General features: G+C 52.2%; 1 protein-coding gene across 6 annotated transcripts in view; it reads left to right on the top strand.

Annotated features, from left to right (window-relative positions):
- meis2a (Meis homeobox 2a) overlaps positions 1-15061 on the top strand; it is an 85517-nt gene that overhangs the window by 33421 nt on the left and 37035 nt on the right. For 5 of the 6 annotated variants that reach the window (XM_084675354.1, XM_084675356.1, XM_084675357.1 and 2 more), the window contains one exon: positions 1877-2022. In XM_084675354.1, the coding sequence (XP_084531480.1) occupies positions 1877-2022 (146 nt within the window). The remainder of the gene's footprint in view (positions 1-1876; positions 2023-15061) is intronic. The other variant, XM_084675355.1, reaches the window with a different exon arrangement.

Genomic DNA, 15061 nt, shown 5'->3' with positions numbered 1-15061 from the left:
GCTGGAGTGTTGTTATTGAAGCGTAGAGAGACTAAACGTGGGGGACTAGTTTAGCTTAGCTTAACTTAGCTTCTCTCCAGCCTTCCGTCTGGGTCGTGTTTCTCAGGAAGCCCCTCGTGGGCAGGCCAGGGCTGCAACTAGGCCCCCGTTTATTGTTTTAGGCTTTCCTGAACAAGGATTCGTACTTAGCCTGGGATTTATGGCATTTGCTGCTAATGAATGCCCATTCTACAATTACAACAGGCCCCCAGTTTGCTTCGTCCCATATGTCCTTCAGAGAGACGCAGGCTGCATCCACGGCTGCTTTAGCTCCACGTGGGGAGCGCTAAGTCGGCACTTTTCTGCCTTTCTCTTTCCTGTGGCTCCCTGCTAATGATGTGAAAGGAAAACACCATGCAGACAGACAGAGCGAGAGAGAGGGTGAGGGGGGGGGGGAGACTGAGAGATACGGAGAGCGTGAGGAAAGAAGTAGAGAAGGAAATAAACAATCGATGGAAATAAGTGTCTGTAGAAAGAGAGAGGAGGAGAAAGGAGGAGAGAAAGAGAGCGCTGTCCTTGTCTTCTTCATGTATTTTGCGTTTGGTTACTCCGCCAGTTGGATCCTTTTTCTTTCCTCCTTTTTAATGTTATTAGTTCAAATATTTATGCAAGATTAGGGCTTGTGTAGGTGCCCTTGATTGATGCCTCCCCAAAAACAGGGAGACATGCGGGTCTGAATTTGGAGAATGTCTGGGTCCTTCCCAGCCTTAGAGGAGGAGTTTTTCAGATACATAATTTAGATGCCCTCAAGGAAGGCTTTCAAGGCATTTGTGCCCGGGGGCAAGAAAAAATAACTATGACTGTTAAAAGTAAATCATTTTTGCTAATGCACAATTAATGGCGGAGAAGAGGGGAGAGAAAAAGGTCCGGGGCCAAACATGGAAACTTCGGTTTAAAGGAGCAAGGCCGCCTTGATATGCGCATGTTTTTCTTGCTGAAATCGAGCGCTGACTGACATTAATGCGGAGTGGGCTGCCATGCTAATCTGGTGGTGGATCGGCTGAGGGGTCTGGGGCTGCGTGTGGAAGCCAAAGTTGTTGTTAGTGGTGGTGTGTGCTGGTGGTGTGTGGTGTGTGGTGGGGGGCAGGTGGTGGGGGACAGGGATGGGGGGGGTATTAGGGGAGTTCAGGCTGTAGCAATGAACCAATCATTAAACACCTCACTTCTGAACAGATGCCTTTGAATTTCCAACTTAATGTGTGGACATGCGTTCACTGTGTGTGTGTGTGTGTGTGTGTGTGTGTGTGTGTGTGCATGGGAGTGTATTACACAATGTATGTGTCCTTATGGACTCCTTTGGTGCTTCAAGAAAAAATAAAACACACTGCTTTATGTCAAGCATGCAAATTTTATTGGATTAATGACATGAGCCCTAGCCTAATACTTGAAGCGTTTTTTTCTTTCTTTTTCACTCTCTTCTTTTCTCCTCCTACTGTAAAAGCCTAGTAGGATGGCCTAGTCTAATCATGACACATCACCAGGAACCTCCTCTACTCTGAGGCCATCTGAACCCCCCCCCCCCCCCCCCCCTCTCTCTCTCTCTCTCTCTCTCTCTCTCTCTCTCTCTCTCTCTCTCTCTCTCTCTCTCTCTCTCAACTGGCCTACAACTAAAGATGATCATTCTCTCTACCTCTGTTCTGGACTTGCAATATAGTGTGAAAAGCCTATGTTGGTCTGATGCTAACCAGCTGTATGCATCTCTCTTCAGTCACAGGAGTAGCACTAGCATTAGCATGAAAACTAGTGATTAGTAGCTTGCTTTTTAGCTAGCCGCTGGTGTCTGTGTTGCCTTACTAGCCCAGGCTACTATTTGACCGCTGGTCTTGTTTCTGCTCAGGAGATGGTCTAGACAATAGTGTGGCGTCCCCTGGCACAGGAGACGACGATGACCCGGACAAGGACAAGAAGAGGCAGAAAAAGCGTGGCATCTTCCCCAAGGTGGCCACCAACATAATGAGGGCGTGGCTCTTCCAGCATCTCACGGTGAGTCAAGCTATTTTGTGTCACGGTACGCACAAGCGTACACTCACACACTCACACGAGCAAACACTCTCTTTACGGACCTGTCAGTGGAGTGATTCATGACAGGCCATTCTGTGATGCTCACCCGTCACTCACCTGTCAGTAGGGTCAGAGTGACAGGGTCAACTCAATTAAACGGGCCTGTTTACTTTGCTGAGGACCTTGGCAGATTGAGAGCTAGCACTGATACCTAGCTTAGCACAAAGTTAATATTGGAACATAGCTTAGCCTAGCTGGGAGCATTGTCAGCCATTTGTCAGTCTTCATCTTTTTTTTCAACTGTATATAATTCCAGAGATGCTTGGTTAACTCCAACAGCAATGTGGGAATTTTGGTAGCAAATGAGGCTGTTTATTCGGTTACTGGTAAATGAGTGCAAACAAGAGGTGTGCTATTAAACCGAATTATAATAATATATATATTTAATCTAAATTTGACAACAACTATGCTGTTTAGAGTGAGGCTCCTATTTTATGAAATTGTTTATGGCAAGGCCATATTAATTCATCGTTGTTCAGCATGTTGAATGGGATTGGTGTGTGTGTGTGTGTGTGTGGGGGGGGAGGGTGGAGAGTTAGGTCAGACATGTGTCACCGCCCTCTCTTGTGTCAGAACATTATCAGAGCGCTGGGCAGTATTGATCTGGACAAGGAGGTCATGTTTCAGATGTGGAGGGGGGCAGGACACACAAGCTGCTCCCTGAACACGTGGTCACCTGGGGACTGAGGGATAGGGGGCGGAGAGAGAGACGGAGGGAGAGTGAAGGAGGTCAGGTCAGAACCCTGAGCTCAGGATGAGCCGCTCTCTTAAGAGGGTCAGGTGCCCCCTGTCTGTAACCCCCCCTCCACCCCCCCCCCCCCCCCCACACACACACACACACACACCACCACCCTGTGCCCTGTCTGCCCAAACAGCAAGGGACTCTGATTACCTAACCAGAGCTGGAGGAATGAGTGGCCAGCAAATACGGCCTAATTGAAAGGGCTGTAAATCCATGACATATTGGTCAGGGATTATCAGGAGTGCTTTAATCACTTTTATCTATTCAGAGGCAGTGAAGCTGCAGCAGCAGAGCCCAGAGCTTCCCTTCCAGGCGGCCTGGCGCTCTCTGCAAGCCCAACACTAGCTCTTATTATTTCCATCATTATCCAAATGACTACACAGCTGTTCGCAGCTGCTTCAAACTGGATGGCTGTCTCACCGGCCTCGCACGGCAGCCTGCGGTACGAGGCCGAGGCAGCCGGAGAGCGGGAAAGGCCGACTGAAAAGGGCTCCTTGTTTTTGCGCTTCTTTCTCCCACCCGGAGTGTTGCTCCGAGGTGGTTGCTTGTTTTGAGTGTGGCGAGGAGAGGAGGAAAGGAGATGGAGAAGGGCAAAGTTTTGGAAGCCTCCTGTCAGCAACCTTCCATGGTGATTATTTCGCACCCTCCCTCCATCCCCCCCTACCGCTCTCTACCATTTTTTCTTTTCCCCACCTACCCTCTCTCTCTCTCTCTCTCTCTCTCTCTCTCTCTCTCTCTCTCTCTCTCTCTCTCTCTCTCTCTCTCTCTCTCTCTCTCTCTCTCTCTCTCTCTCTCTCTCTCTCTCTCTCTCTCTCTCTCTCTCTCTCTCGCTCACACACCGTCCTGGTAATTTGATGTGCTCATACTGAGTAGAAATGTCTCACTTTATTGAGGGAGCATTAGAGGTCTGTCCTGGAGACGGAAGGAATGCCTGTCAGCCAGCCTCTCTCTCTCTCTCTCCCCTCGCCCCGATCCAGTACCAAACTCTGAACGAGGAACAGTCCCCACCAATTTTCTTTAGAATTGTTTTAAAATTGCATTGAAAGAGTGAAAAACAGAAGGAGAAAGGAGCCCATAGATGGGACACACGGGCATTTTGATAGTGTTCCTCTCTGATTCAGATGAGAAGGGCTTTCAGGAGCTTCTATACCGCTGTCCTTTGTCATCTCTCGTGCTTTTAGATGTTTTCTCCAATCTTTATTTGTCTCTATTGTAAGGAGCCCAGACCAGTCTTTTTACAAGCAATAATCCCTTCCTTTTAACCTACCTTCATTCCCCCCCCCCAAAAAAAAAGAAAATGGACTAATTGAATTATCCCCTGGTCTAACCAGCCAAGTCCCCACCCAGACACACAGACAGGAACACACACAGCTCCCACTCATGCACACCCATTACCCTTTTATTCAAATCCGTTAAGCAAATGTATTTTTTCAGTTGCAGGATGCGAGGGAGAATTCTTGGGGACTTTGGCCCCTGAATGGCCTTATAGCGACATTCTGCTATTCACGCATTCATTAACTGAGGGGTGAGGAGTGAAAGGAGCCGTCTTGTATTTTCTCAAACGCCGGGGCCAGCATGGAGCTCCTCTAGCCTGAACTCCAGGGGTCCCTCTACATATGTTCTCAACATCCAACCATTGTCACCTATTCTGAATGGCTCAAAAGCAACCCCCCACCCCACCCCCAGAAGCCCCCCCTCCTCCCCCCACGAGCACACAGAAAAACAACACAGGCCGACAGTAACAATTGTTGGCTTTTGGATTCAGTATAACAAAATCACCTCTCTGCCCTCGTCCTCCAACCCCTCCCCCCCCGTCCCCTCCCCTCTCTGCCCCCACGGGTTCATCCTGACCTCACACTCTCATGGGAGAAATTGCGGGGCGGCTTTCTTCATCACAATCAGATATGGAAAGTAGCCTGGCCTCACTTGGCTCCTGCCCTCCGCCCAGCGGTCCCCCTGGTTCAGTCGGCTCGAGGGAGAGTGCAGGGTTTTTGTGCTCCGGAGATCTGATATCTCACATAATGAATACGCAATTATTCTATAGAGTGATAACCCACCTCCCTCCCAGCCTACTACTTCCTCCTTCATGGACGTTGCCGTGGAGCGGGAAAAGCGCGCAAGCTGGCGTCTTTTAATACCGGCCTTCACCATGTGCAACTGGCAAACGACGCGGGCACATTGACTGGCACAAGCTGGCACTAAAGGGCCAGAGACGGTCTCTCCCCATCTTTCCATGACCCCCCCCCCCCCTTTCTCCGCTCTCCCCTCCCTCTCAACCTCTTAGAGTTCCTGGATGTCTTCCAGTCACATTAGGGAAGGGAAATCCCAGACTGTTGGTATAAGCTTTTCAATACTACTGGGAGATTATGTTATCAGAAAGGTAAACTTCACTGTTAGGGGTACAATGTTCTACTTTGCTTCAAAAGCAGGGAGGCAAAGAGGGGAAGAGAGGAGGAGAGGTCGTGCTGGAGCGAGACAAGGAACGACAAAGGGAAGAGAGAGGCGCTGTGGGTTTTTCTCATAGCGGTGGAGGGGATGGCCTTTCGCTTGGCAAAGACAAACTCTGAGATCTCTCAATTAGCCTTTTAGCGCCCCTAGCCTTCCTCCTTTGTAGGCTGTGCTAGCCCCCTGCTAGCTACACTCACCCCTGCAAAGACAAGGGTCGGCCCTGTAATGAAAACAGGAAGCACTCAGATACAAAGATACCTCTGGTGGCTTGGCCTTGTCTTTTGACTAACATAAACCCTCCAACACCTATGAAAATAAATAGGGGACCTCAAGAGCAGACGAGGGCTAGTGGGAGTATGTCTGTGTGTGTGTGTGTGTGTGTGTGTGTGTGTTTGTCTGTGTCTGTGTGTGTGTGTCCAGGAGGAGAGGTAGCACTCTGAGGCATCAAGCGTCTCAAGTTCGGCGTTGGGCCACCCTCTGGCTGGCCTGTTTGGGGAAATGCTGTTAAGCTGCTAAGCCAGGTGTATGGCTCCCTTGGGCTCTCTCAAAGGGAAGTGATATATCCCATGGTCACTCTGGAGGGCACACCAGAGCCTTGGCCCTTGTTCACGTGAGCTGGGGACACTCTTGCTAAGTAGTGCTCTTTATGGCCAGTAATTGAATAACTTCCAAAAGCCTGTCAGTGGGATATTTCTCCGTGCTAAAGAAAGAAGATTGTGTCTGGGGAAGGCAATGTTGACTTGGCTGTCAGCCCTTTGCAGTGCTTACGAGCATGGGGTTTGCCAAGGCATCCACAAGTCACGTGATGTTCGTCTCAGGAGAGGGAGGGACAGTTGATGGGTGAGGGTGGGGGGGGGGGGGGGGGGGAGCGTTGACGCAATCGGAAGCGAGACCTGTCACAGTGGCAACCGCGGTGAAAAGGGAAGCGAGCGGAGGTGAGGCGGTTGCCCCGGCACCACGAGGGGTTAATGAGAGAGACAAGGTTGTTGCACCGCAAACATCATTAGGTGGCTTCTCCCCTCTTACACTCCGCCTCCCCCCGACTCAGCATTAGTCTCCATGGCGACAGGGTGTCATCCCCAGGTCGAGCCCCCCCGTGGGACTCCCTCCCCGGGCCCTCCCCCCTCAGCGAGGGACAGAAAAGCTCGGCCCGGGTTCACCGGCAGAGACGCGGGGCTCCGTGTTTGGCCAGTCCCCGGCAACGGATGTTTGTCCAGGAGACGTAAACAAAACGCAACAAAAGTCTGTCCCCAGAAAGAGAGAGTGGGCCTGTGTGCTAGCGCAGACTAAACACCCTGGTGCTGTGCTGTCGTCAGTCTGTACCACTTCTCTCAATAGTCTCTCGAAACCACTCTGATTGGTCATGGGCCCTAGCACCGGTTTAACGGATGGAAGCACATCTGCAAACGCTTTGAAATGGCTCGCAGCTTCCCCTCCTTTCATGCAACTGTTTATTCCATATTTTGCGGCGATTTTCCGGCGTCTCCCCCGCCCCCTGGCTGAAGATGATGGCTCTGTAGTGTTAACCGCTCGCTGTGCTTTGGTCTGACTGGTCTTTGTGGAGGGGGGGTGGGGAGATGTTTAGTGTCTTCATTTTCTTCTCTTGGTGTGCTTGTTCCACGGGGGCGGGGCGGGGGGGGGGGGGAGAGAGAAGGGATAGGGTTGTAAAGACGGGGAGGGAGGGGGGAGGTGTTGGGAAGGGGGTAAGGAGGGGGATCCTAAGGGTCAGGGAGGTGCGGGACTCGAAGAGGCCCACACACTAATCTGTCATGTGCTCGTTTGCCTCGGAGCCCAGAAGTCAGCTCTCCAGTCACCCGTGGCAACCCAGGCCACATTTCGGTTCACCGCCACTGACCGTGTGCTAGAGTCAGAGAACAAGAGAGGGAGAGGGAGAGACAGAGACAGACAGAGACAGAGAGAGAGAGAGAGAGAGAGAGAGAGAGTGTGGCTGCTTCCTAAGAAGTTTCCTTATTCAATGTAAGATAGCCACTGGTGTGTGTTAGGCGAGTTTACAAAACAGAATTAAGTGACAATACCCAGAAAAGGGTGATTGTGTTAGGGAGTCACCACACTCACTAATAATGACTGAGTAGGGAAGAGGGAGAAGAGGGGGAAGAGGGTGTGTGTGAGTGTGTGTGTGTGTGTGTGTGAAGGGGGAGGAGGTCTGGTAAGGGCTTTTGTCCGACAGTGTGTTCTAATGCTTGCTGCTCAGCGACCCTAGAAAACAGAGACACAAGTCATCTCAGCCTACCATCTGTTCCCCTCCAGCCTGCACCTCACTCTGAGGGCTGGGAGGCCGGGGAGAGGAAAGGCTGGGAGAGGCTGGGGAGGCTGAGAGACAGAACTATACCCGTTCAAACAACGAGACATTTCGCCGTTCACTATTCATGGGAATACGTTTTCATTCTATGCTAACAAGAAATCCCTTTCATACACGAGCAGGCCAAAAAATACACTTTGAAAGTTTAGAAGGCCGTATCCAGTTACTCCCCCTCTTCTTGTGGGCCGTATAATTATATGACAAGCCACATCAACTTCTGGTGGGCCGCGTCGGGCGCTTCTACAGAGCTCCCCAGTGGTGCAAGCGAGCTCCTTGCTGCCGTGTGACTGTCAAAGCCTCATTTACAGTACAGCAGGCTTTACGTCGAGCAGCCAGCTCCATAGGTTTAGCAGGGCGTTAGGGTGTAACAGGCGTGAACAGCTTCACCCCCCTGACATCAGGCCTTCTCACTCTGCCCTACTAATCTGCATTGGTCATGGTTAGGTGCCAGAGGCTGGGAAACTCCTACACTTAGCACACAGCAGGGCTTAAGCGGCTTGTTATGGGTGTGTGGGTGTGTGTGTGTGTGTGTGTGCAGGTGTAGTTTGGGTAGGGCACATGGAGATGGGAAAGGAGGCTTCTCTCCACGTGAGCGTTCAGTTTTTTCTTTCAAGCCGACACTCACGTCTTGGCTGATCTCCCATGTTATGATTTGGCTGTGAGGACTCTCTTATTCGCAGCCACTTTTGTGCATGACCTCTTACACCTTTCTGTGCTCACTCTATATCCCTCCCTCTATCTCTCCCTCCCCTCCCTCCCTTCCAGGCAGTTCTTAATGCCCATGCCTGCTGTTGGCGTCTTAGCACTCCCTGTTTAATGAACTTGCAGAAATGAGTGCTCTCGTTAAGAGCTTGTTTACAACACCTTCACGCTGTTTCCGAGGCGATTAAGCCATGTACGGCTCCTTGGTGCCTGCCAAAAAAAAAACGACAAAAAGAGCGAGAAAAAAGAGCAACCCACAACATGTTAACAAATAAAAAACCGAGCACAAAACGCTGAACCAGACCAAATTGAGGGGCACTGTAAGAAATGTAAGTAGCAGCTTGCTCTGCCTAAACACTGTATTAGCTTACCATCTTAGAATTTCACTTAGCAAATTAGCCCTTTACTTAAATAAAGGAGACTTATGTTCCATCCTCTGTTTGGTCACACATAGTACATACGTTGTAGAAGCCCCTGGTTTGTTAATTCGCTGGTTCCTTATCCCTGGTTCAATGCATTTCCTCTCCTAGTGCAAGTTCTGTCTTTAAGCCTCCCAGCCTCCCAGCCCCGGCCTCCCAGCCTCTCGGCCTGACCAGGGACTGTTCACATAGTTTCTGACGTCCACACGGTCAGCTCCTCCAGAGGTGACTGCACGCTCAATGACCTGAGCACAAGACAAACACAGCCGCGGGCTCGAGAAGGCCAGGCAGATTTATAAACTGGAGAGACTAGGCTACTCCGAGGCCCCCATGCTCCAATGACAACCCCCCCCCCCCCCAAACAGCCCTGTATTCCCCAGTGGTGCAGCACCTCCAGTCCGAGTCCAGTTCTACCAGCCCCCCTCCCCACCACCACCATTAAGACGGTGGTGGATGATAGAGGATGACCCCCATCATCCACCCCCCTCTCCCTCCACACATCCCCTCCCAGCCACAGGGGGGCTTCTGTGTGAAGCAGTTTACAGTCCTCCCCGGCTGAATGTGTGCTGGGACTGGAGCCGTAGATAGTGTTGCGCTGCCCAGCATAGGCCAAGCGAGCCCAGCTAAACCCCCCTTTGATACCCACCTCACACCAGGAGAGGAGAGGAAGCGCACGAAAAGAAGGAACCATGGAAGGAACAGACCAGGCTCAAAGGGGGGGGGGGGGGGGGGGGGGAGGGGGGTGCAGCAGGAGGGAGGGATGGAGGTGAAAGGATGGATGGATGGAGCAGGAATCAAAAGCAGACCTTGTGTTCCTCTTCTGAGTCCGCCGGGGGAGCCCCAGTTTCGTGGTGTGTTTTCGCTCTCTCCTCCCTTCCTCTGTCCTCCTCTCTCCTCCTCTCTTCCTCTCCTCCTCTGCGCTGCCTGCGTCGATGCTTTTGTTTTGCACAGCGTTTATTTCAGACAGGCAGGCGGGGGGATTCCTGCACAGTGGGGTCCTTATATCTGGGAGCCATGGCTCTTGTTCTCACCTCGCTCCCTTGCTCTCCTCCCCTCTTCATCTTTTCATTCAATAATACACCCCCTCCTTCCCCCCCTCTCTCTCTTTCTGTCTCTTACTCCCCCGCTCCCCTCCCTAGCTCCCTCTCTCTCTAAGAGCAACATGGTTTCATATCGGGGAGTGTAACAGCAACAGCCCGTGTCAAAGAGGAAAACTGAGCAGCTCAATTTGTTGTGGTTTCCTCCCCCCTGAAACTCTGCTGGCCTGCATGTTCCCCCCCATCCCCCTGTGTCCCCCACCCTCCCCCCCACTACCCCCCCCCACACACACACACACACACCCACAATGCACCGCTTCTGTGCTATCTGGCGCACACTGAATCGAAGGGAGGCCCTGACTGTGTGTGAGTCTGATCATGTGTTGCATCTGGATATCTGTTATCCATTGAGCAGGCCTGGTTGGGAGCTTGACTTACTATGCAGCCACGTCTCCTAAGATCATGTAAGGCTGCACAGATGAGGGAGAACGATACAGCGAACCACCGGATCAAATGGAGCTGAGCCGCCCACCGATAAGAGCGGAGAAAAGAAAGGGAAGGGGGGAGGAGGGATGGAGGAGGAAGAGAAGGGGGGAAAAATCAAATAAAAAGAAAATAAATCCAAATCTAAGTCGCGCAGGCCTTGGCTCCAGATGTGGATCTGTGTGAATATTGATCGGAGAGGGGGGAGCTAGTCACCCACCCCCCCCGACCCCCCCCCCCCACCCCCCCCCCACCCCACCCCCCAACCTCCATCCCCAGGGCTACTGTGACTCACACAAAAAGGGCCTCTCCAAATCCCATAAACCCAGCTTGTACAATTATTTAGATAAAGAGGGCCTGGCATGACGCTCTATGCCTCCCGACCCTGCACCTCCTCTCCTGTCTCTCCTCCAGTTCCTCCTCCTCCCTACTCCTCATCCTGTGTGGAGATGGGAAACCTGTAATCGTCCACACTTTTCGGAATCCTCCTTAATGTTCATTATTGAAACCAGCAGCAATTACAAGTTCAAAGGGGTTTAAGGGACCAGCAGGCCGCATAATCAGAAGCAAATTAAGCGCCACTCATTCGTCACAGAAGGGAACACACACACACACACACATGCAGATGTACACACACTAGCGCACACGCACAAGCATGTTTGCTGTCATGGGTGACTCGTACAGGGAGAGAGAGAGAGTAAGAGAGTAAGAGAGAGAGAGAGAGTAAGAGAGAGAGAGAGAGAGAGAGAGAGAGAGAGAGAGAGAGAGAGAGAGAGAGAGAGACACGGGCATCGGTTTCCACACAGGCACAAATCTCAGCCACCTCAGGGCTTTAGATCAGGTCCCACAATCCTCTTAACCGTTGCTGTTTTGTTTTCCCTCCGCCAAAAACCCCCAGAAACCTCCCTTCCCTCTCTCCGCCACACATCCTCCCTCGGTTTCCCTCCTGTCTATCTCCCTCCTGTCTATCTCCCTCCTGTCTGTCTCACCTGCCCACCCACCTATACTACATCCACTCTTCCCTCCACCCACCCACCCACCCTCCCTCCCTCCGTCTGCCCCACCTGTCTGCCTCCCCACAGCACATGACAGTGTGTGTTTCGGGCGCACCCCTGGAGCTGTATCTCTGTTACCAGTGGGGCTGGGTCACCAGGGCTAATCCTGTCTTCAGGTGGCTGTTTAGCACTGAGAGGAGGACTCACAGAACCGGAGGTGAGCTCTGGTTACAGGGCTCCCTGACCAGGGGTCACCTCACACACAGTCCTCTACACACACACACACACACACAGCACACACAGGGCACACACACAAACGTGTGTACTGGGCCGCGCATTCAATTCGAACACACACACACACACACACATCACATCTACTCATCAGCCCCAGGTGCCACAGTCCCTCCCTCCCTCTCTTTATCTCTCCCACTGTACTTCTCCTTTTTCTCTCTTCTTTGTCCAGTTCTTTCTCTGCCGGATCAGTCCGACTCTTGTTCACATTAGGGATCCCTGATATCGTCTCCATGGGGACGTGCTCCGGTGGGCAGGCGTTTTGTGGAAGCCCCGCCCTGCCTGGCACCTGGACTGTTGTAGCTCCCTCACCCAGGGATTGACAGGGGTCTGTTCTCCGGAAATATGAACACCCCTTGTTTTGTGTGTGTGTGTACATGTGTGTGTGTGTGTGTGTTTGAGAGAGGGGGAGGGGAGGGGGGTTGGTGCAATATCCATTCCAGCACCAAAAGAGTGTCTGGTTCATTACCCTGCCCATCCAGCAGGCCAGCCACATGTGCTCCCCACACATCCCTGTTTGCCCCCCCACCCCTCCCCCCCCACACTCCCCCAGTAACCCACAATCCTTTGGGGGAGATTAATAGGCTACCGGTTGCTTTCCATTGATTATCTCCGCGCCAGCCCTCTCTCCTCTCAGGCAGATATGAAAGAGTAACGAAGCCTATGGAACCAACGGGAACGGCGGGCTCTTCACGGATCATTTTCGCATATTTGGACTCAAACAGTGAGGGATCTCTTTAAGGCACAGTTTGAGTGGAATTAAGTAAATAAATGTCGAGTGCACTGTCGAGAGAAAGAAGAAAGGAAAATAGGAGGGAGGGAGAGAGCGGGGAGCGAGATAGAGAGACTGCGACTGTAACAAAAAAAAGAGGCTGTGTGTTTAAGTTAAGACAACCGTCTGACACATGGAGGAAGAAGGCAGGCAGATGTTAGCAATTGCACCGCATAGCATTCCTAGCGCTGGACCCATCTCCTAATTGCCATAATGGAGGTGGTGAGCACCGACTGTTATGGAGTTTTTGGGGGTGCCATCCCCAGAACACTGAATTAGAGGGGCCGTCCGGCAGATCAACTTCAAGATGTTCCGTGTTGGTTTAAACAACAAGATGGTTGAAACTTTTTTTTGGGGGGGGGGGGAGGGGGGGCGGGGGGCTTAGTCCTTTATTTCTGCCCTCCCTCCATCTTTCTCTCCCTCTTTCCACCCTCGTCCCTCTCTCCTTCCCTGTCCCTCTCTCGTTCCGTCCTCCAATCGTCCAGCGCTGCTTGTATCTCCTGGAACCTGCGCGATGGATGTCCTCGGCCCACGGAGACCTGGCATTGACTGGAGTCATTGTTTTCGGCCTTGTGTTTGAACTGGGTGGGGGCCTTGGGGGTCGCAGGGGGTTTGCGTGCGTGGAGGGGGCTATGCCAGTGGAGCTGGGGGGAGGGGAGGGGAGGGGGGGGTGGGTGGGTGGCGGGGAGTTGAAAGCGCTCTGTGATGGGCTCACCTCTGCAGCGGGCCTGGTGAAAGGCAGCGGGGCGCTGTCGGGGAAAATGACTTCCTGAGACATTACCATCAATCACCAGACAGGTCAGGCCCCCCAATCCTGCCATCAGGACACAGGGGAGGAAAGGAGGGGAGAGGGGGATGGGAGGAAGGATTGAGGGGGGCTCAAACACCACTCAAAGAGGAAGGGGGGTGGGGGGGTAGGGGGTAGACGAATAGTTTACTGTCTGTCCACAGCTACCATTACAGCTGTGATAGCCCCACTTCTCTCTCTCTGTCTTTCTTGCTCTCTCCCATTCCTTGAGACCTCTGTAGGATAGGCTGTCAGGTAGCAGCTGCCCCTGCTGGTCAGTCTCTCTCTCTCTCTCTCTCTCTCTCTCTCTCTCTCTCTCTCTCTCTCTCTCTCTCTCTCTCTCTCTCTCTCTCTCTCTCTTAGCTCAGATGCATCATGAATTATTCCACAGGCAAAGAGGTGGAAGCAAATGTAAAGAGGGCAATACAGAGAGATAGGCCGAGAGAAAGAAAGAGAGAGAGAGAGAGAGGCAACTGTTTTACACCTCCAGTTGGCCTCTTTCTGTCTTGCGCTCTGTCCTTGCAAGAGAGGGATGAGAAAAGGGAGGGCCTTTGGTTACCTCAGTAAGCGGTTGTGTTACATTCCTGAGAAGGGAAAGGGTGAGGGAGGGAGGGAGGGAGGGTGGGGTAGCAGAGGTGGAGAGGAGGAGGGAGGAGATGGAAGGGGGCGGTAAGGTGATTCAACGAGTTGTTGAAAAGAACACAGACGCTTGTCAACAGGGTCTGAGTCGGGGAGCCATCAGGCCTCAGTCCTGGCCCAGGGGTTAATGATCCCACAGTGCACTCTGGGTAAGAGGGAGGGAGAGAAAAAGGGGGAGAAAGATGGGGAAGAGAGAAGAAGAGAGAGAGATGGGGAAAGGAGAAAGAGAGAGACAGAGATAGAGAGAGAGAGAGAGAGAGAGAGAGAGAGAGAGAGAGAGAGAGAGAGAGAGAGAGCAGCCACTAAAGCTGTGCCGGTCCCACAATAAATGTTGCGTGTCACTGCTTGCCTGTGGCAGAGGTCAGTCAAGAATCTCCAAATCCCTCTTGGTCTCCCCCTCCTTCAATCACTGTACAAGGCCCTCGCTGCTCAGCCGAACGACTGTGTGGATTAGTGTAGGCCGCTCCGGAGCGGGGAGTAAAAGAGGGAGGGGGAGAGGGGGAGAGAGGGAAGAGAGGAGAGATGTGAGCGCCGGCAGTCAGGCAAAATGGCCCATTAGATTTAAGGAGTAAAAGTTCATCAGCTTTATTAATGGCCAGATATATAAATGAAGTATGAATTACCCGACATTTATGGAGTGGAGAGAAGAAACTGGAGTGTCTGATGATAGAATGTTTTAGTAAGCTGTTCTGAGGGCTGGGATGAACTGGGGGAAGGAGGAGAGAAGAGGAGGAGAGAGGGGCGAGAGGAGAGAAGAGAAACGAGGAGGAGAGGAAAGGAAAGGAACAGAGTTAAGAGGAAAGGAGATTGGAGGGGAGAAGTGGACAAGGGAGGAGAGGAGTGAAAGGAAAGGAAGGGAGAGGAGAGGAAAGGAGAGGAGGTCAGTACAGTACCGGGGTCCCCTGAGCGCAGTGTCTGGACGGCTGCCTGATTGTCACTAACATGCGTAGCTGATCGGGTTAGCTGGGAGACGAGGACATTCGTGGCTTCCAGGCTTATTCTTTGTGTTTCATTAGTTAGCAAAACCGTCAGCAGGAAAAAAAAAGGTCGGCCACGTCTCTGATTTGTCCGCCCCCCTTGCCTCGTACACACATGCATGCACACCAACACGCACATTCTCACACACACACCCAGTCATCCTTACTCGTTCTCTATCACACACCCTTGTACAAGCACAGGCATACATACATTCATTATATGCACATTCCCCTTCTCTCTCTCTCTCTCTCTCTCTCTCTCTCTCTCTCTCTCTCTCTCTCTCTCTCTCTCTCTCTCCCTCTCTCTTTCTCACACACACACACACATACTCCCCACCCTGTCCTGTAA

This window comes from Hypomesus nipponensis, chromosome 3 (assembly GCF_054491055.1).
Source record: "Hypomesus nipponensis isolate SF chromosome 3, ASM5449105v1, whole genome shotgun sequence".
Taxonomy (NCBI): Eukaryota; Metazoa; Chordata; class Actinopteri; order Osmeriformes; family Osmeridae; genus Hypomesus; species Hypomesus nipponensis.
This window is presented reverse-complemented; position numbering and strand designations above follow the sequence as displayed.